This window comes from Conger conger, chromosome 11, assembly GCF_963514075.1.
Source record: "Conger conger chromosome 11, fConCon1.1, whole genome shotgun sequence".
In the NCBI taxonomy this organism is placed as follows: domain Eukaryota; kingdom Metazoa; phylum Chordata; class Actinopteri; order Anguilliformes; family Congridae; genus Conger; species Conger conger.
Genome location: NC_083770.1, coordinates 4541211 through 4562459, shown reverse-complemented (window position 1 = coordinate 4562459; position 21249 = coordinate 4541211). Strand labels below are relative to the sequence as shown.

At 44.1% G+C, this 21249-nt stretch overlaps 1 protein-coding gene across 5 annotated transcripts in view; it reads right to left on the bottom strand.

The window, feature by feature from the left end:
* smad2 (SMAD family member 2) overlaps window positions 1-21249 on the bottom strand; it is a 39359-nt gene that overhangs the window by 11032 nt on the left and 7078 nt on the right. For 4 of the 5 annotated variants that reach the window (XM_061259363.1, XM_061259362.1, XM_061259361.1 and 1 more), the window contains 4 exons: window positions 19796-20207; window positions 3121-3210; window positions 1580-1773; window positions 145-279 (listed from right to left, as the gene is read on the bottom strand). In XM_061259363.1, coding sequence (XP_061115347.1) covers window positions 145-279; window positions 1580-1773; window positions 3121-3210; window positions 19796-20031 — 655 coding nt within the window. In that variant the 5' untranslated portion in view covers window positions 20032-20207. Of the gene's footprint in view, window positions 1-144; window positions 280-1360; window positions 1390-1579; window positions 1774-3120; window positions 3211-19795; window positions 20208-21249 lie in introns of those variants that run through there. The other variant, XM_061259365.1, reaches the window with a different exon arrangement.

The window sequence follows — 21249 nt, the reverse complement described above, 5'->3', positions numbered from 1 at the left end:
TCCAAACAATGATAACCCTGTGGTCAATGCTAGCTTCTATACTGACATAGTGACCTTCGGATCACTTCATACGGGGCTATAGTCCGATCTTTATTTGTCACAGAGGGTAAGCTGTATAGTAAGATCAGGCGTGGGGGATCCAACCTGGTATGTAGTTGTTTGGGGGCTCGATCCCAGCGGGGAAGTTGGTGTTCTCGGGTATGGAGTGAGTGTAGTCATCCAGCGGGGGGAGCTCGGTCAGGATTTCCGTGTGCCTCGGCACGAGCACGGGAGGCAGCACTGGGGGGCAGATTTTCAGAGCGAGATTTCACACAACTGGCAAGGATGTCCATTACCAAAAGCTCAGAATATTGATACCGATATTAACAATGACGTTATTCACACTGACATCAGCTGATATGAACACCGATGGAAAAGCACAGCAACATTTAAGCACCAAATATTCAAATTCAAACTTGGCAAACAACATTTTCAAGTAGGAAGCCTGCATCAGGTAGAATGCAGACCTCAGCCAAGGTGCAGTGATCTCTCCTTTCATAAACAGCTCACAGCAAATGTCAGAGAGGCTGGGACTGAAAGGTTACGGGGTCACCAAAATCAATAGGTTTCTTCAGGAACATGAATGTGCACAGAAACAGAACATGTCATGGCCATCCAGCCATCATATGTCAATCAGAAATCAAAGTTTGGCCTGATTTGGCTCTAGAAGAAATGTCACACGGTCACCAAAATTAGCTGGTTTCTTCCTCTTGGGAATATGACTGTGCAGAGCAAATTTCATGGTATTCGAGCCATTACTCTTCTCTCTCACAGACAGATGGACAGACATTACATAATATTCAGTTTCTGAACATTTTTTACCACAATGCCAAAACCACTGGAAACTAAATGCTACAGCAACTTTAATCTTTGTTATAGGTCTTGTTTCTTACCAATATCCCCCAGCACACAATCTTATATCAATATAATGATGATGATGTTATCAGTTCCAGAATTACAATTTAGGACTGGACTCAGTTTCCCTGTATTTTGTCCCAATTATTATTTTTTCATTTAATGAGCTGCAGCAGCAACTACAATGTTTACACAATCAAACGACAATCTGTCCAAACTGATTTTGGGGCTAAAATGCAAGTCGAAAACAGCTGAGGCAAGAAATTAACATTTGGTGAAATTCAAATAACAAAACTGTGGGCAATGTGAAAAAATGTTATGCCTGTGTACAAGCAGTACCTGGCATAACAGGTTGCTGTTGTGGTTGTGACTAGTGGAGAGTGCGAGCAGTACCTGACGTCTCCACCCATTGGTAATGGTACGGGTTGCTGTTGTGGTTGTGACTAGTGGAGAGTGCGAGCAGTACCTGGCGTCTCCACCCGTTGGTAATGGTAGGGGTTGCTGTTGTGGTTGTGACTAGTGGAGAGTGCGAGCAGTACCTGGCGTCTCCACCCGTTGGTAATGGTACGGGTTGCTGTTGTGGTTGTGACTAGTGGAGAGTGCGAGCAGTACCTGGCGTCTCCACCCGTTGGTAATGGTAGGGGTTGCTGTTGTGGTTGTGACTAGTGGAGAGTGCGAGCAGTACCTGGCGTCTCCACCCGTTGGTAATGGTAGGGGTTGACGCAGACCTCGTCCTTCTTCAGGTTGAAGGCGTACTCGCAGGGCTCGATGGCACGCAGCTCGTGGTGGCTGTGGAGGTCGGGCCATCGCCACAGGCGGCAGTAAATGACGTGGGGGAGACCCTTACGGTGAGAGACCTGCAGCCGCCCATCCAGGGACCTGTGCAGAGAGAAGGCCAGGAGACGAGGAGAGGAGAGAGGAGAGAGGAGAGAGGAGAGAGGAGAGAGGAGAGAGGAGAGAGGAGAGAGGAGAGAGGAGAGGAGACGAGGGGGGAGGAGAGGAGGAGAGGAGGAGAGGAGGAGAGAGGAGAGGAGAGGAGAGGGGAGAGGAGAGGAGGAGACGAGGAGAGAGGAGAGGAGGAGACGAGGAGACGAGGAGACGAGGAGAGGAGGAGAGGAGGAGAGGAGGAGAGAAGAGAGGGGAGACGAGGAGGGGAGAGGAGACACAAAACGGGCAGGAAGGAGGGGGAAAAAGCCAAGGGGGCAGAGAGGGCGCATGTGACGGAGCGGAGCGGGGGCGGGTCAGACGAAAAGGGAGAAGAGGGAGAGGTTGGAAGAGAGAGATTGAGTGAGAGAGGCCTCAACAATAAGACCAGCTCAGTGCATTTATAACATGTATACATCTTTCAATGCCCCTGCTCAAAAACGTACGTATCCATTTCATGCATACTTTGGCCGAACATTCAACCACTTATACAAACATTTAATAATTAAATTCTTAAAACTTGCATATGAACTTGTAGATAATGCTGGCATTGTTGGACACTACCCCCCGAAAGGAAAATCAAGAATTAAGCATACATACAGTACTTCAGAGGGAATGGGTATGTCATGAAATGCAACTAGCCATGAGAAAAGTATATATTATTCAATGCTCTTCAATTTTAGTCACAACAGTAACCAGCTGAGTGGCAGTTCCTCTGACACACCAAAAATAAACTGTGACTATTGTAACAGTGAAGACACTATTTGACAGTTTACTGTGAAATTATGAAAATAAATTACATAGGATTGTGATAATATGGTAACAGTTTTGGACCATTCCTGACAGGTTAGTCAGTAAGTACAATGCACTGTCTACTTCATTACTATATAGTAGTTTTGATAAAATTACTTCAAAATAAAACTGAATTGCTAAAGACCTGATAAATTATATCCTTGAAATTCCTGTAAAAACAGATGACTTGAATTGCTTGACTGTGCTTGGTCCTTAAAAACATCTCCAAATTATTACCATAATTTGTAAGCCATTATTACCATTATTATTAAGCTAACTGCAGCACCGTAAAGCGTAGTCAGAAAAAACTATAATCTGAAGAAACTTAACAGTAATTCTGAATGTTAATTGTTAATTCATGCACACACACACAATTACTTTAAAAACTAAGAAAAACATGGTTAAATTAAGTAGTATTAAAACACATCCTGGGAAAAATCCATGGGTCCAATAGAATACCTTCCCCACTGAGGCTGTGTGTAGCAGTACTGGACAGTTGAAGATATTCACCTGGTTTGGTCAGGATAGCTGTAAAGGCCTGAGGTATCCCATTGTTCTATCGTATTTGGTGTACTCAGTCCCCAAATTTCAGAGCAATTGCTGTGCACAGAAAACCAAAACAACAAAAAACAAAACAAAAAGAAAAATATGATATAAACATGGGGCATGAATCATTCAAAAATACCAAGATGAGTTCAGAACATGGAGAAAACGCAAACTAGGCCTCTTTTATTGGAGAAGGCTGCAAAGTCCATGATTGGGTTTTTTCCCCCCCTTCATATGGGATGTACAGACCCACCATCTCAAATAAGAGAGGCCTTTCAAATGGATAAAGAAAGAAAGAACACGTAATGATGCACAATGGAAAAACATAGCTCTGTAGGTCTCTACAGAGGAGCCTTCACCACATATAACTCAGTTTCAGTGTATTCAATAACTGTCAACCAACTCGGAAATGGCTAGGCTACATAGCGGTTTCAGTACGGCTGCTTGTTAAAGATCATCTCATAAATATAGCAGTGAATTTGGAAAAGTATTTACAAATGAATCCACAACAGGCTGTTTAATTTCATGTGCGGGCACACAGTTGTCAAAATAAGACCATGGAATGGAAAAAGAAACTTGCACTTTGATGGCACCATGACAAAACATGCATCATCTAAGTATGATATGATGTAAGTATTCATATCTTGTGATGAAGTCCTGCCTCTAGTCCTGCCCCAAGTCCTAGCTGAAACACTTGTTAGGTTATTGGCACTGCCTCTGAAATGGGACTGAATCTTCAATTAAAAATAACAATAAAAGTTGAAATAGAACTGCAAATGTGGGTTACCATTGAAGTATAGTAGTATACCATATAATAAAGAGTAAATTACCTGATAACAGTATTATACTGTGTATAATACGGGCACGCACGCACGCACACACGCACGCACACACACACACACACACACACACACACATACGCTGCCCACTTTATTAGGCACACCTGAATTCCAGCTTCTTATTGGGAATAATTAATCAACCAATTATGTGGCAGAAACTAAAAACTATAAGCATGCTGACAATCAAGAGGTTCAGTTGGGGTAGAACGGGGTAGAAATGTGATCAAAGTGACTGTGGAATGACTGTTGGTGCCAGACAGCGTAGTTTGAGGGTATTTTCTCCTGGGATTTTCATGCTTAACAGTCTTACAGAGAATGGTGCAGGGAGAGAGGAGGGGGAAAAAACCCCCCCCAAAAAAACTTCATTTTATTATTTATTTATTTATTTTATCTAGTGAGCGGCAGTTTTGTGGGCTAGAACTGCTTGATGAGAGGTCAGAGGAGAAGGGCCAGACTGTCAAAGCTGACAGTAGCACACATAATCACATTACAACCGTGGTATGCAGAAGAGCATCTCTGAACACACAACAAGTTGAATCTTGAAGTTGATCATTACACCAAGGGAAACTGAGCCAACACAAAACAAATTTTAATAATAAAAAAAAATGTTATAGGCATACTAGGATGTAGGATTTCTTGCTTCCTCCTGCGTTTGCAATCAAAACATGTCTCAAAACTCCTCTCAACCCTGCTTACACCCGCAAGATGACGAAGTTCACCCACCAATAAAACAGCCATTTTGTTCTGGCCTATGTCAGTAGGCTTGCGTCTCTCAAAAATACAATAACGGCTGCATTCATGCCATTTCGGCCGTGAAAACCGACGCATACGATAGCAAAAACCATACACAGCAAAGTTAGGGGGTAGCTGCAGCTAAACCTTAGTGGTAATGGAGCGGACCTACGCTAGCCACAGCTAGCACAACACCAGAGGCTTTCAGTCTGCTCTAGCCTGCCATGGCACAGTTCTGTAACATGAGCAAGCATAATCGCAAACGCATCGCTCGAAAGCATTGCCGCTTTCATTTTTCCGGAACATTCCGGGAGTCCTTTGCATTTCAGCATGAGGGAGCCCAGGAGGGGGATCCATCCCCCAATAATAAGCGGCTGTAATGTGCAGTGGGACCCCGCTAACATGGCCAGCCAGCTAAGGTACAAAACTGAATTCAGTTCGTCAATAACAGCAGCCACCCAATATTGCTGAATGCAGGCCAGCCACTTAACGGTTAGTGACCAAGGGCATCTTTAGCAAACGCACCGCTGTAGGAGCCAATCCAGCCACATCTATACGCACCTCTGTAGGAGCCAATCCAGCCACATCTATATGCACCTCTGTAGGAGCCAATCCAACATCTATACGCACCGCTGTAGGAGCCAATCCAGCCACATCTATACGCACCTCTGTAGGAGCCAATCCAACATCTATACGCACCTCTGTAGGAGCCAATCCAGCCACATCTATACGCACCTCTGTAGGAGCCAATCCAGCCACATCTATACGCACCTCTGTAGGAGCCAATCCAGCCACATCTATATGCACCTCTGTAGGAGCCAATCCAACATCTATACGCACCGCTGTAGGAGCCAATCCAGCCACATCTATACGCACCGCTGTAGGAGCCAATCCAACATCTATACGCACCGCTGTAGGAGCCAATCCAGCCACATCTATACGCACCGCTGTAGGAGCCAATCCAACAACATCTATACGCACCGCTGTAGGAGCCAATCCAGCCACATCTATACGCACCTCTGTAGGAGCCAATCCAACATCTATACGCACCGCTGTAGGAGCCAATCCAGCCACATCTATACGCACCGCTGTAGGAGCCAATCCAACAACATCTATACGCACCGCTGTAGGAGCCAATCCAGCCACATCTATACGCACCGCTGTAGGAGCCAATCCAGCCACATCCACCCCTCCCCCTTCTATTGGCCACATGCTTTTCAGACACATTACACAAAGAAAAGTGTCACACCCAGAAATTACTCCAACACCTTTTAAATTGACAAATACAGATAGACAAGCAATGTATTTGGCAGAAGTGAACATAGACCAGTTGCCAATGTAATGACAGGGCGTGTTTTTTTTTTATTTGTTTTTTTTATATGCCCTTTTAATAATCAGGCTTGACTGCAGCCAGCCCTGTTGAATATAAACCTCACTCATATTGAACCTTACCATCAGTGAAGTAGCCACCACAAAGTTTCTACAAGCACACTATGCCATGATCAAAGGAAATTCCAGAAGAGATAAGGGGGGGGAAAAAAGTGCTTGTGGCTGGAAAGGGTTACAAAGCCATTTCTTGACCGAACCACAGAAAATAACAGAATCATTACCTGGAAATGGAGAACAGTCGTGAATCTTCCAAGGAGGGTACGGCCTCCCCAAAATATCTCAGAGGGTGCAGCCCTCAGGTGTAAAGCAAACGGAACATTTCACAGTATGAACATCATACCAATAGTCAAACATGGGGGTGTTAGTGTGACGGTGTGGCATTCAAAAACAACAATGCAAGTCCACCTCTGAATGGCCTAAAAGAAACAAAATCAAACACACAGCTGACACTAGTCAAGGTCAGCACTGCCCCAAAATCAAGTGTCTTCTCTGAGCAAACGGCCCAAAAGTCACCATTGTTGTAACTTAGTTCTTGTAACTCACAGGGTTTTGAACTGTTGCCGTTAACACCATTGCCATTCTGTTGTCTCACCAAACAGTACAGAGAAATAATTCCTGAGCAAGCAAACGCTGAGGTAGGTACGGACTACCATACAGATACCAGCTTCATTCCCAACAAACAATTCTGGCCATGCTATGCTCGACTTCATAATGACTGCCTACCAGCCAAACTCGACCATATCAAGTGTTATCATTAAAGATCAGGTCTGAGTGCTGAATATTTACTTAAACCAATACGGAATCACCCAAGACTGGTGCTAATCCGGATTACCAAACTCCTTCGAAAGTAACAGCAGTTTTTCCGGAGCATGACAGGAACAGTGCAGGAAACGCACGCATATCAAGCTCGCACTTTCAGATTACACAAGGCCACACGCTGAATCCATAATGCCAGCCGCTTTGTTCATGTCCCGACTTCACCCTAGTTCAAATAAGGCCTTGCACAAATCTATTCAAGTAAACTACAGGATAAGTCACTGAAATGTGGAATCCTTTGTGCAGATGTTATTATTTGAAGTACACGCACCTTAATTAACCCCACACATGGTATAAGCCTCACCATTGTGCCACCAGAACAAATGGGCGTACGCACGAGGCATACACTCACTCACAAGTAGGCCTATTTTTCAGCCTCAGAAAGACCATAGTCCATTTGTGCCCGGCATATTTTTTATGTTACAAAAGACAAATAGGAGGGAGACTAATTGGCAAACATGCAGGTTAGGGACTACAGATGAAAATGAGCTCATTAGAGAACTCTGGTACGTTTACATTGATATGGAAACTGTTGATTAATAAGCACTGTCCCGAATAAAAAATATATTTCTTAAATAAATAAAATAAATTCAGTTTGTGAGGCGATCCAGACCACGCCCATACAATCTTGACCTTGAAATGTGTGTTGTTATAGCTATTGACATTACTCTACATACAGTACTGTACAGAAGCACCCCAGACTTATATACACACACACACACACACACATATATGTTTATTTTTTGTGTGTGTTAGTATAAAAGAACACATTTGATATTTCAAAATATTCATTTTCCAAAAGATGTAATTTTACAGGAGACATTTTTGTATTTAATTAATAAAAGTAACATATTACTCTAAGCAATTGACTAGTTTTTACATAAAAACTTGATCAAGGCTGTCTGAGATCAGAAGCAAGGAGCCAACCAAAGTCTGCAGAAGAACTGTGGCAAGTTCTCCAACATGCTTGGAACAACCAACGCTGTCCTGCAGTTCTATATCTCAGAGAAGTGATGCAGCTTTAACGCCAAAGGGTGGTCACAAAAAATATTGATTCGATTCAGTTTTTAACTATTCTGCCAAATTACTCAAATGTAATGTAAAATGTATAATACGTGTATTTAGGACCTTTCATTGAATGATTTTTGAAAGAATCTTTCGGTTATACAGGCGTCTAAGACTTTTGAACAGTACTGTAGATATTTGAAATATGTGTTATTATGGTTATTGACATTACTCTGGGTAGACATTCGAAATACGTGTTGTTATGGTTATTGACATTACTCTGGGTAGACATTCGAAATACGTGTTGTTATGGTTATTGACATTACTCTGCATAGATATTTAGCGGATGCGTTACTGTAGTTATTGACATTACACTGGGTAGATATGGTGGATGTGTTGTGGCTACATCCCTCTGATCATGCATTTCAACCATTTCCAGCTGCTTGTGTGGTCACTGCTTTACGGTAAAAGATGTTGGACAGTGTGTTGTGTGAGTGCCACCGGCTGAAGAGCTGGTTTCTGGTGAAAGAACACATGCTGCAGTCTGCCAGTGAGCCCTAACAGCACACCGCAGACCCCTGCAGTCTGCCAGTGAACCCAAACAGCACACCGCAGACCCCTGCAGTCTGCCAGTGAACCCTAACAGCACACCGCAGACCCCTGCAGTCTGCCAGTGAACCCAAACAGCACACTGCAGACCCCTGCAGTCTGCCAGTGAACCCTAACAGCACACTGCAGACCCCTGCAGTCTGCCAGTGAACCCTAACAGCACACCGCAGACCCCTGCAGTCTGCCAGTGAACCCTAACAGCACACTGCAGACCCCTGCAGTCTGCCAGTGAACCCTAACAGCACACCGCAGACCCCTGCAGTCTGCCAGTGAACCCTAACAGCACACCGCAGACCCCTGCAGTCTGCCAGTGAACCCAAACAGCACACTGCAGACCCCTGCAGTCTGCCAGTGAACCCTAACAGCACACTGCAGACCCCTCGCTATAGCTAGGGAGGGTTTGCTTGTGCAGGGAAGTCCCCAGTGTATTATAAAAAGAGGTAAGCAACCCTCATCCAACCCCACGAGACACTGCACCAGGCTGGCTGTGTGGCTGGACTGCACAGAGAATAACGCTCTTCCATCAGGCCCGCATTCGCCCACCCAATCAGACGAAGAATGACCCAGTATGGAACAGGAGCTCTGAACGTGACGAGACCTTGCGGGCAGGCTGAAGCCCGAGAGAGTGAAACCACACAGCCTCTGCCGTGAAGGCAGGGTCCTCTCTGACATTATCACCAGGGCAGGCACGCTTTCCAAGACGCTCTTCACGGTGCTGTGCGTCAGCACAAGAAGTGCACCCGCATGCCCTCCGCTAACCCCACACACGATTACACTACATCCCCCTGGAGGAGGACTGGTCACCCGCATGCCCTCCGCTAACCCCACACACGATTACACTACATCCCCCTGGAGGAGGACTGGTCACCCGCATGCCCTCCGCTAACCCCACACACGATTACACTACATCCCCCTGGAGGAGGACTGGTCACCCGCATGCCCTCCGCTAACCCCACACACGATTACACTACATCCCCCTGGAGGAGGACTGGTCACCCGCATGCCCTCCGCTAACCCCACACACGATTACACTACATCCCCCTGGAGGAGGACTGGTCACCCGCATGCCCTCCGCTAACCCCACACACGATTACACTACATCCCCCTGGAGGAGGACTGGTCACCCGCATGCCCTCCGCTAACCCCACACACGATTACACTTCATCCCCCCGGAGGAGGCCTGGTCACCCGCATGCCCTCCGCTAACCCCACACACGATTACACTTCATCCCCCAGAGGAGGCCTGGCTGGAGCTCTCACACCCTGAGGCTGGCAGGCCGTCGGCCATGTTGCACACCATTGACCCATTTTCAGGGAATCAAGCCTTCCTCTGCTCCTTTGATCCTATTGCAGTTAGGCATGGTATAGTTCCATCTGCTTTCACCTCATTAACAAGCGGCACCACGGCATCCGTAGTTCACGGTCATATCTTGTTGAAGGGCAGGACCATATCGCGAAGCACACTGCCCTTCATCACCGACCAGGCGCACTGGCCAGTGCTTCCCAAGACCCTCAAAAGATGATACAGGACCTACTGAGCCCCAAAATTCTCAACCAACCATCCAATGAAGCGCCTTAATTATGTTACATTTTATACAGTATGCAGTTTGGGTGCCCCTGCATGCACTGACTGATTTTCCAAGTGAAAAGGATTCAAAAAAGCTCTGCAGGGAACAAACATGACTAAGTACAAGGACAGCTAAATTGTCGTTTCCTCTGTACAAATGAAATTTCTATTTCAAACCAAACAAAACTAAGGCAAAATTCATACATTTCCATGCGGCATTTTTAAACGGATATTGAATCAATCTTAAGTGCAAAAGTTTGCACACCTTGTCAGTCAGTACTTGCCTCCTTTGGCAGAGCACAGCTTCCAAATCATTTATTGTAGCCAGCTAACATTTTTCTCCACCACTCTTCCATCCCGCCCTCCTAGTGCAGAAATATTCTTAGGTCTTCTTACAGACACTGCATGTTTGAGATTTCCCCACAGATTCTCAATAATATTCAGGCCATCAAAAGCCTTACGTTGATTGTTGATATTGAAATGTTTTGGATCCCAGTCTTCTTCTCAGCTTGTGTCAAGAGAGATTGCTCTCATTTTTTTCCCACCAGGACTTCAGTAGTTCTCCTTAACTTCCATTTCTTAACCATATTTGACAGTGGACATTCCTAGCTAGTTATCACTGTTAGAAATAGTTACCTGCTTTAAAAAAAAAATCTATTTTCTTTATTTTGAAGACCCCAGTCAGCTGCCTTAAGCAGCCCATGGTTGTCCAGAATAAGTACAATACCCCAAGACAGTAGAAGGACTAACAAGTCAATCAAGGTTTGAAATGTAAGGAAAGTACTAATGGAAGAAATGTAAGGTTCCAAAATGTTTAGTTTTTTTTTTCCAGTAGTAACTGCTGATTAAAAAACATTGCGGTAATATGTCATGTTTATGCAGGTACTCTGCAAAGGTTGTTTTTAAACTTTAACTTTATTTAACAAAACATTCAATTTGACCAGAGGTGCATAAACAGTTGCATTCCAATGCATACACCATCCTAAATCCCCGACAGATGGATATTCCAGAAGTTATTGAGAATAAGCTTTCCGATAAAATAAAAAATACATACATAAACCACCATTCAGAAACTGGTTTGACATTACTCCAAAGCCTCTTAGATAGAAACCTGACTGTTTTCAGCTGTGACCCAATATCAGCTTTGTTTGTGCCGCTTATCAGAGAGCAAGACCTTCTCGGATCAATTTGGGACAACGTTCCTGCATCAGAGGCCTTTGGAACTGGACTTCTTACATTAAGCAAAAAAGGAGCATAGAAAATTCAGCCTGCAATGTTTATGGGCATGCATGACATTGGCAATAAAATAATAATTTACACCAAAATTTGTAACATGAAAGCACCCCCATACCCGCCCCCCCCCCCTAATAACTACTCATAATTGACCAATTAGACTGTGACCAAATGCAATTGTTGAAGATGTTTTTGGACTGCCCAACCCAACACTGCAACAGTGTAAATTTAAACAATATAGTAAAGAGTTTTCCAAAATGACAGCACAGAAGGCCAAGTGACAGAACAGAACTGCTATCAAATGCCTGAACGGACAAAACCTCTACCTCTAATAAGCTCAGGCCCTTCCTTGAAAAACATTAGGACTCCAGTTCAATTCTCTTATCATTTCAATGCCTTTTAACAGGCATGCAGTAAGCACACACTTCCAGACTCTAGAAGAGCAATACCTCAGATATGGAAGTAACAGAACCATACATTTTCATTTTCAAAGCACATTTCACCATTCTGAGATACGAGGGGACTCTGGAAAACTCTGGAGTTTGACTATATCTTGCCAAAGCAATCGCACTCAACAGCTCCCAGAGGGCATGGTCTTCCTCCTCAAGGTGAACTGGTCGATAAGGAGCAGAGCACATGAGAGCGCAGACCTCTACAATCTCCCCTGCCCAGACACGCTCGGCCAATGGAAAACGAGGGAGAGTACGAGTTGAGAGGAACTTATTGTCCAAGATTAAAATGCTTTGCAGCAAGAAAGCTGGACCATCAGAACTGGCCAGTCTGAGCAGGTGCCAATCCAGGTGAGCAATTAGAAACAACCACACAGCTGGACATGTACAAATGTACCTTTAAGACAGTACAAATGGCCTTAATCTTATGTGACGTCTTGTATAAACTGTAAGCATTCCCTTGGAAAAGCCCCGGCAGTTGGCACGGCTTGGCAGTCAGACTACACTCATTGTTGTGATAGTGTGTATACTTGCTTTCCAACCAGAAATCTCTTATACAACTTGAAGTTTCATACAACTATATGTTCGCTAGTCTCAACAAGCATGTTCTTAATCGCAGCAATTTATCTTTTTTAGTGCGTGCAATGTACTAACACAGGAACATAAAAACTGAAGTCTATTCCAGATGATCATTCACATTGTACCTACAATCAACTACAATGAAAAAAATGAAATAAAAAAAATGATATTAGCAATAATACAAACGATTTACAGCCAAGACATGACACCTAATCATAACTAGTGCTTGTTAAGGGCTTAATGGAAGTAGTACACTGCACACTACTGCAGGCAGCTCCAGTAATGTCACAACTAGGACCCATAATAAACACAAAACGACTCCTGGACCAAACGCTCAACCATCAGATAGTCTCAAGCATTGCTTACTCCCCTTCACTTAGTACCTTCATTACACAGACATTTTCATTAATTCTAAGTGTGCCTTAATTCACTGATTTTAAATTATTTCCGTCACCATACCGAGCCATCCAACACATCATTTCACCAATGCCAATGTCATTAAAATTGGACGTATAGTATGCATTTTAATATTCATTGCATGTATCTCAAAATCAAGGTTCATTATAGTGGTATATGTATATAGTGCACATAGTTTGTATTACTAAATTCACCAGAATTCCCTCATGCCACTGGTTTTCCTTCCACACAACACCTGGTTCTGTTATTACCGTTTAGACCATCTCCATTTGGCTTACACACAACACCTGGTTCTGCTATTACCGTTTAGACCATCTCCATTTGCCTTACACACAACACCTGGTTCTGTTATTACCGTTTAGACCACCTCCATTTGGCTTACACACAACACCTGGTTCTGTTATTACCGTTTAGACCATCTCCATTTGCCTTACACACAACACCTGGTTCTGTTATTACCGTTTAGACCACCTCCATTTGGCTTACACACAACACCTGGTTCTGCTATTACCGTTTAGACCATCTCCATTTGGCTTACACACAACACCTGGTTCTGTTATTACCGTTTAGACCAACTCCATTTAGCTTACACACACCTGGTTCTGTCATTACCGTTTAGACCATCTCCATTTGCCTTACACACAACACCTGGTTCTGTTATTATCGTTTAGACCATCTCCATTTGGCTTACACACAACACCTGGTTCTGTTATTACCGTTTAGACCATCTCCATTTGCCTTACACACAACACCTGGTTCTGTTATTATCGTTTAGACCATCTCCATTTGGCTTAGAGACAACACCTGGTTCTGTTATTACCGTTTAGACCAACTCCATTTGGCTTACACACAACACCTGGAACTCACAACACTTCCACTCATTTATTGCCGTGTGCTGTTAATCAAAGCCATAATACAATCTGGTCTGCATTTACCCAAGTAATAAATATGTAAAAATGTTTTCAGAGCTAGTTACTTCATCCATCTCCCTACCAATTATTGTGAATAAAATCAAACAAAGTGAAATTGGCAATACAATTCTACTTAATTCAGTTAATCTCAGTCTAAACGAACTACAGTACCCTCCAAAAGTATTGGAACAGCAACGTCAATTCCTTTGTTTTGTTTTTTTTTGCATTACACTGAAGACAATTGAGTTTGACGTCAATATAAGTATGTGAGATCACAGATCCAAATTTCAGCTTTTATTTTCTTGTATTATTGCATTATTATTTGTTTTTATCAAGATTTGTTAAACAACTTAGAACATGACCTTTCGTATAAGACGACCCAATTTTTAGGTGAGCAAAAATATTGGAACATGTGACATAAAAGATGAAATTCTGAACTTGTGTTCATCTTTTTATTTCAACCCCAAATGTATTCAGTGCATTGCAAAAACAAAGGAATTGGCCTTGCTGCTCCAATACGTTTGAAGGGGACTGTATATTGAGTCATTCCATCACTTCTAGTTTCACTGCCAGTCGACAAAGGGCACTATTTAAGATCAATGGCGCAATGAATGCAACAAAGTACCAGGAAATCTTTACAGAAAATCTGATTGCCTCTGCTAGGAAGCTGAGACTTGGTCGTAGGTAGATTGTCCAATGACTCCAAAAATACCCAAATCCACAGAGAAATGTATAAGTAAAAACGACAACCATGTTCTGCAATGGCTCGCAGTGTCCAGACTTAAATCCCATGAAACCCTGCAGTCTGAACTGACTAGTATCTCAAGAAACTCACACTAACCCTAACCCCAACCACAACCCTAAAACCTAAACGTAACCCCCAACTGAACCCTAATCCCCCAAACTGCAAACACCCAAGGATTAAACTCCAAAAGGAATTTTTTCTATAAAATGAGAACATAAAGCTTTTCAATACAATTGCAGAAATTTCTCATCAGAAACGTAAAGCACGTTTTGGAGTGTAGTATAAAATGCTGGCGTCAGAAACTCTGAAGTGGTCCATTTGACTTTCACACCACTGAGGATCCTGAAGGAGTAACGGAAGCCCACATCCCTCATCCCACATCCCTCGTCCCTGCACCTGAGGTCACACATCCCTCATCCCTGCACCTGAGGTCACACATCCCTCATCCCTCATCCCTGCACCTGAGGTCACACATCCCTCATCCCACATCCCTCATCCCTGCACCTGAGGTCACATCCCTCATCCCTCATCCCTGCACCTGACGTCACACATCCCTCATCCCTCAACCCTCATCCCTGCACCTGAGGTCACACATCCCTCATCTCTCATCCCTGCACCTGAGGTCACACATCCCTCATCCCACATCCCTCATCCCTTCACCTGAGGTCACACATCCCTCATCCCTGCACCTGAGGTCACACATCCCTCATCCCTGCACCTGAGGTCACACATCCCTCATCCCTCATCCCTGCACCTGAGGTCACACATCCCTCATCCCTGCACCTGAGGTCACACATCCCTCATCCCTGCACCTGACGTCACACATCCCTCATCCCTGCACCTGACGTCACACATCCCTCATCCCTGCACCTGAGGTCACACATCCCTCATCCCTGCACCTGAGGTCACACATCCCTCATCCCTGCACCTGAGATCCCACATCCCTCCCTGCACCTGAGGTCACACATCCCTCATCCCTGCACCTGAGGTCACACATCCCTCATCCCTGCACCTGAGGTCACACATCCCTCATCCCTGCACCTGAGGTCACATCCCTCATCCCTCATCCCTGCACCTGACGTCACACATCCCTCATCCCTGCACCTGAGGTCACACATCCCTCATCCCTGCACCTGAGATCCCACATCCCTCCCTGCACCTGAGGTCACACATCCCTCATCCCTGCAACTGAGGTCACACATCCCTCATCCCTGCAACTGAGGTCACACATCCCTCATCCCTGCACCTGAGGTCACACATCCCTCATCCCTGCACCTGAGGTCACACATCCAGATGCTGCTTTCTGGAACAAAGGCCCGTGGTCTCGATGAGGAAAAACATAAAAAATAAAGCAGTGCTCTGCCAAATGGAAAGAATAGCAATTTAAAAATATATTTTTATGTCCAAATTGTATTGCACATCCCTTTACTGGTTGCACGTGCCCGAATTATTGGAATGAATGACCCAAAGGGAATATTGTTTTTAAGGCATTTAAGATGAAATCTATCCACTTGCAGTAGGATATCTGTAGGTCTTGCCTGGAAATGTATAAGACCTTCATCAGCTCTGAAGACAGGGCCAGGATGAAGGGCAAGCAGACCGAAAGTTGATTAAACAGTGCCGACCAAACAAGGGAGCTTTTTCCTGCCTCTTTATTAAGATACAGCTCACAGAGCACCAGAAACCAGATTACACGTGTGAATGCTCTGCTCCAGATTGACTGGGATTACTGGGATTAAAAAGCACAACGGACCTGAAACCTGATTACGTGTGAATACTGTGCTCCAGACTGACTGGGATTACTTCGGCGTTGCTGTGCACAGCGCTGACTACCTAATCCCTGTTGCTCATAGCTAGAGTATTACTGAAATTGAGAAAACATTTTTAAAACTAAATTGAATTAAGCATTGTGATCTGATTAAGGGCGACATTCACCAAACAGCAACTATTGCCTTGTCAGTTTTCAGTCGAGAACTACCTTAAAAGAAAATTGGTAAATGGGACATACTTCATGGGGGATGAAAAAGAATGCTTAAAGTAATTTGTGGAGAAGAATAGTACGAGATAAATGTGTCTAACATTCAGTCAAACATTTATTAATTAAGAAAGTTATATTTTTAAATGAAAATGGAAATCTTGTACGATCATTGGGAAGGGGGAGTACATTGTTTTGTTATTTAAATATCTTGGTATAAATATCTACATATCTTGGTATAAATTTAAATATACTGGTCTTCATGATGACGTTCATCTTAAATGTTCCATGGCCTGTAAAACTTTCATATAAAAATAAAAATAAATAAATAAATAAATAAATACCACCCGCCATATTTAAAAATGCATGGGATCTAATCCTACAATTTCAAAAATGCATTTCCGTAACAGCTTCCCAAAAAAAATAAAATCTTGTTGTGTACAATGCTTTCAAGAAAATGTATGAGAAAGTATAAGCAAGAGTCAGCTTCACTTTCAATCACATTTCCCTGAGACCTCCTGTCTGTAGTCTAACTGCACCTCTTCCTAAAATATCTGCAGCAGGATGGGGGGAAAAAAAGCATAATTTCTTTTCTGATGATACATTGGCAAAATACCGCATTTCATTTCTGTTTAACTTTGACCCTAAGGCTAGAAACAATTTAAAAAATTGGTTGCAATCCAGTCAGAGATAAGCGTAAGCAAACAATAGAAATCAGAGAGTTACGTTTAGGAGCAGACAACAGTGCAATATGTAAATAGTGATGCAGGGTAGGCATGCAGGCAGAGCAGGTTGGTCAGAATGGATGTATGCGCTTCACACATTACATATACTTTGATTACATTCAAGATAAACATGCCAGAAATTGCACATCCAATTTTTCTGCAACCATGGAAACACAGACGGTGTAGATTTTGACATCTCAAAACAGAATTAAAACTGGAATCAATCACTTGGCATCACTGTGCCATCATAACCAAATACATAAGGAAACCGTATTGTGCATGTTGAGTGAGCACAAATGGATTCATTTCTCCTGGAACAGGCTGAGGAAACTGTGCCGACACATTGGTCACGTTTCATAAAAATGTGCTTGCAAAAATGCTAATTAAGTTTCAGTTTTTCATTTTTCAACATCAATATCAAATGGACAATCATAACCATTCAACTGTTGCAATGGCCTCCATCAATGTGAAGGGGCAAGAGAATTGCATACATGTTCCTTGCTGTGTGGAAAGTCAGTACAAACCACACCACCTTGCACAGCCGGGACAAACCACACCACCGTGCACAGCCAGTACAAACCACACCACCGTTCACAGTCGGTACAAACCACACCACTGTGCACAGCCGGTACAAACCACACCACCGTGCACAGTCGGTACAAACCACACGACCTTGCACAGCCGGGACAAACCACACCACCGTGCACAGCCAGTACAAACCAAACCACCGTTCACAGTCGGTACAAACCACACCACCGTGCACAGCCGGTACAAACCACACCACCGTTCACAGTCGGTACAAACCACACCACCGTGCACAGCCGGTACAAACCACACCACCGTGCACAGCCAGTACAAACCACACCACCGTGCACAGCCGGGACAAACCACACCACCGTGCACAGCCAGGACAAACCAGGCCACCAGGCACAGCCAGTACAAACCACACCACCGTGCACAGCCAGTACAAACCAAACCACCGTTCACAGTCGGTACAAACCACACCACCGTGCACAGCCGGTACAAACCACACCACCGTGCACCGCCGGAACAAACCACACCACCGTGCACAGCCAGTACAAACCACACCACTGTGCACCGCTGGAACAAACCACACCACCGTGCACAGCTGGAAGAAACCACACCACCGTGCACAGCCAGTACAAACCACACCACCGTGCACAGCCAGTACAAACCACACCACCGTGCACAGCCGGGACAAACCACACCACTGTGCACAGCCAGTACAAACCACACCACCGTGCACAGCCGGGACAAACCACACCACCGTGCACAGCCAGTACAAACCACACCACCGTGCACAGCCGGGACAAACCAGGCCACCAGGCACAGCCACAGCTGATTGTGTGTTCCTGCTGCCATCATCCAGGCTGGTACTGCACATCAGACAGCTGAACACCATGAAGCCTGGGAGACAGGCGAGGAGAGACGGCATCTCCAACGTAACGCTCTCTTATCAGCCAGAAAGTGAATTAAATGAAAATACGCACTCCACTTCTACCATTTCACTTCACATTAATTACTGCAAGAAAAAAAAAAAAAAAAAAAAGAACCTCATGCTATTGTTTATAAACAAAGGCAGAAAAAAAACATTCAAAGTGAAAGATGATGGAGGGAAAGACTGGATATCTCTTGGAACAAGTTGGCAAACCTCATATGATATGGCTTGGCTTACAACTGCTATCAAACTGTCCACCCACAAAAGGAAAAAAGTAGCTTACCCAATAAATTTTACTTTAACAGGGAAACCGCACAAGGCACGCATTTTCTCATCAGTTTAAACTCATACCAGCCTTTCAAAAATACGGGAGAAAACACTCCACATAAGAAGATGTTTCACCATAACATTAATCAAAGCAGTTTGCTCCTGATTGACTCCAGCATGGATTATGCATGTGCCATGAGTATATTTAGAACAAAAGTACTTACAGAGATGAAGGGGTCGATTCAATCTAACGCCAAGCTTTTAGGCCGCGCAAAAACCTCAACAATCAATTCTGAGAAACACAGATAGTTTTACTATTTTTGGTGACATGCGTCACCTTTTAAACAGATATTCCAGGAATGAATAAAATAATCTGCCTTCAGTTTATGTGATCTTTTTATTTATTGTTGTATTAAAAGCTTTGAGACACTCACTTTCTCTGTTAATGGATTTTTTTTATTCGTATAGATAAAACCCATCTACAAAATGAAGGGATTATGACTCAAGTTTATAAATGAGTGAGCGCAACTGTACCAATTCTTAAATCCGACATTATCATTGTCAGGCAGGGTCCTTTAATGTCTCCCAGGACACAAATTCGCTAGTAAATCATAATTTGGGGGATTGTGATATTGGGGATTGTGGATCCTTTCCTCCGCATGCGCTCTTTCCAAGATATTTTCATGAATCATTAACTCTGCTACAGACGCAATAAAGTCCACTCATTTGTCAAATTTAGCAATGTGCTTTTTTGAGCAATTTGCTGCAGTAGAGTATCAATGAGAAGTAAACTTTCCCTTTCCCCCGCCCTAAATGTGTGCATGTTTCACCCTCTGATCAGGACCGGGCACACAGAAGGGGCTCAGAGCGTGGGCTCAGAGCGTGGGCGAGCCGGGCCGGGCCGTGGCCCTCCGCAGCCTACCTGGGGATGGTGACACACTTGGTGTTGCAGTTCTGGGTGGTGATGGCCTTCTCCAGCTCGTCCAGCTGGCCCGTCTTCTTCAGCTTTTTCACCAGGCTCTTCACCGCCTTCTCGCACCACTTCTCCTCCTGGCCGTTCTGCTCCCCGCCGCCAGCCCCGCCCGCCCCGCCCGCGGACTTCTTCCAGCCCAGCAGACGCTTCACCACGGGCGGGGTGAAGGGCAGGATGGAGGACATGCTGGGGCTTCCCCGGGAGGCAGACGCCACACACCGACCACGCAGGAGGCAGAACACACAAGGGGCCCTCTCTCAGACCGGGGCTCGGCTGACTGGGGTTTGTTTCCGAGTCTGCGCTCGACAGGAGGGATGGAGGGGGAGAAACAGAGAAGGAGGGTGGGGGGGTGTAGAGGTACCTAAGCAGAGACAAAAGAAATCAACAGGTCTATGGTGGCAGTTCACACAAAACCCAGGCCAATCAGAGAACATGCTAAGCCCTCATTGGTTACTATATACCAGTGGTCAGCAACTCTGGTCCTAGAGAGCCTATAAGAAGGCTATTTAATGATCTGAGACAATAACCACATACAGTGTACACAAATTAGATTTACCAATATGTTTCTGATCTTATAAAATAATCAGTCAACAAATAGGCCTATGTTGTTGTACTCAATCTCCACCGAACAGAACATGTAATAAAACATTAACATTTCTTGACATGCAATATTAAATACAGATCCTTCCTTCCCTCAATTTAATAGGCTACAGTAAAACTGCAATAATGATTTTGAACGCAAAGGAATTCGCCTTTTCATATATTTTTCATTTTTAAGATTAGTGCTGACAACACAGCAGTCGTTTACTTAGTTTTGGGGGTAAAAACATGGGCTAAATCACCGATGTATGAGTAATGTTTATTAGGCAATTAAGTGATGCCATTTCCGCCCTAATACACATATTTCACAAATATAAATACCATACGAAACCTGAAACCTGATTATCAGCAGTGGGCTACTGGAATCTTTATGGTGCTGCCTCATCTTTGCAGATATTGATATAGTGTTCCTTATTTAACATCAAATTCAAGGACTTTCAACGCCAAGTTTCCACAAATGCAAAGACTAAACATGACATTTTTGCCACATGAATTTCAGTTCCAACAATATATCAAAAAAATGATCAAAAATAATAGCATGTTTTATGTGGTGGCAGTCAGCAATGAACAATCAGCGCTTAGCCACCGTTAGTCCAGCAAGCCAAACTTTGCACTGTGTACTTATTAACTGCGTAATGCAATGATCAGGAGGAAGGGGACTGGCTCAAAAGGGATAGTTTTTCCAATTAAATTTGAAAGTATTGAGAGGACTTCTCCAGAAAGTAAAAACATTTGGACAGTCCCACATCATTGTAACATAATCAACAGTTTATACATCGTTTTGTCAGTCCCAAAATTAGGTA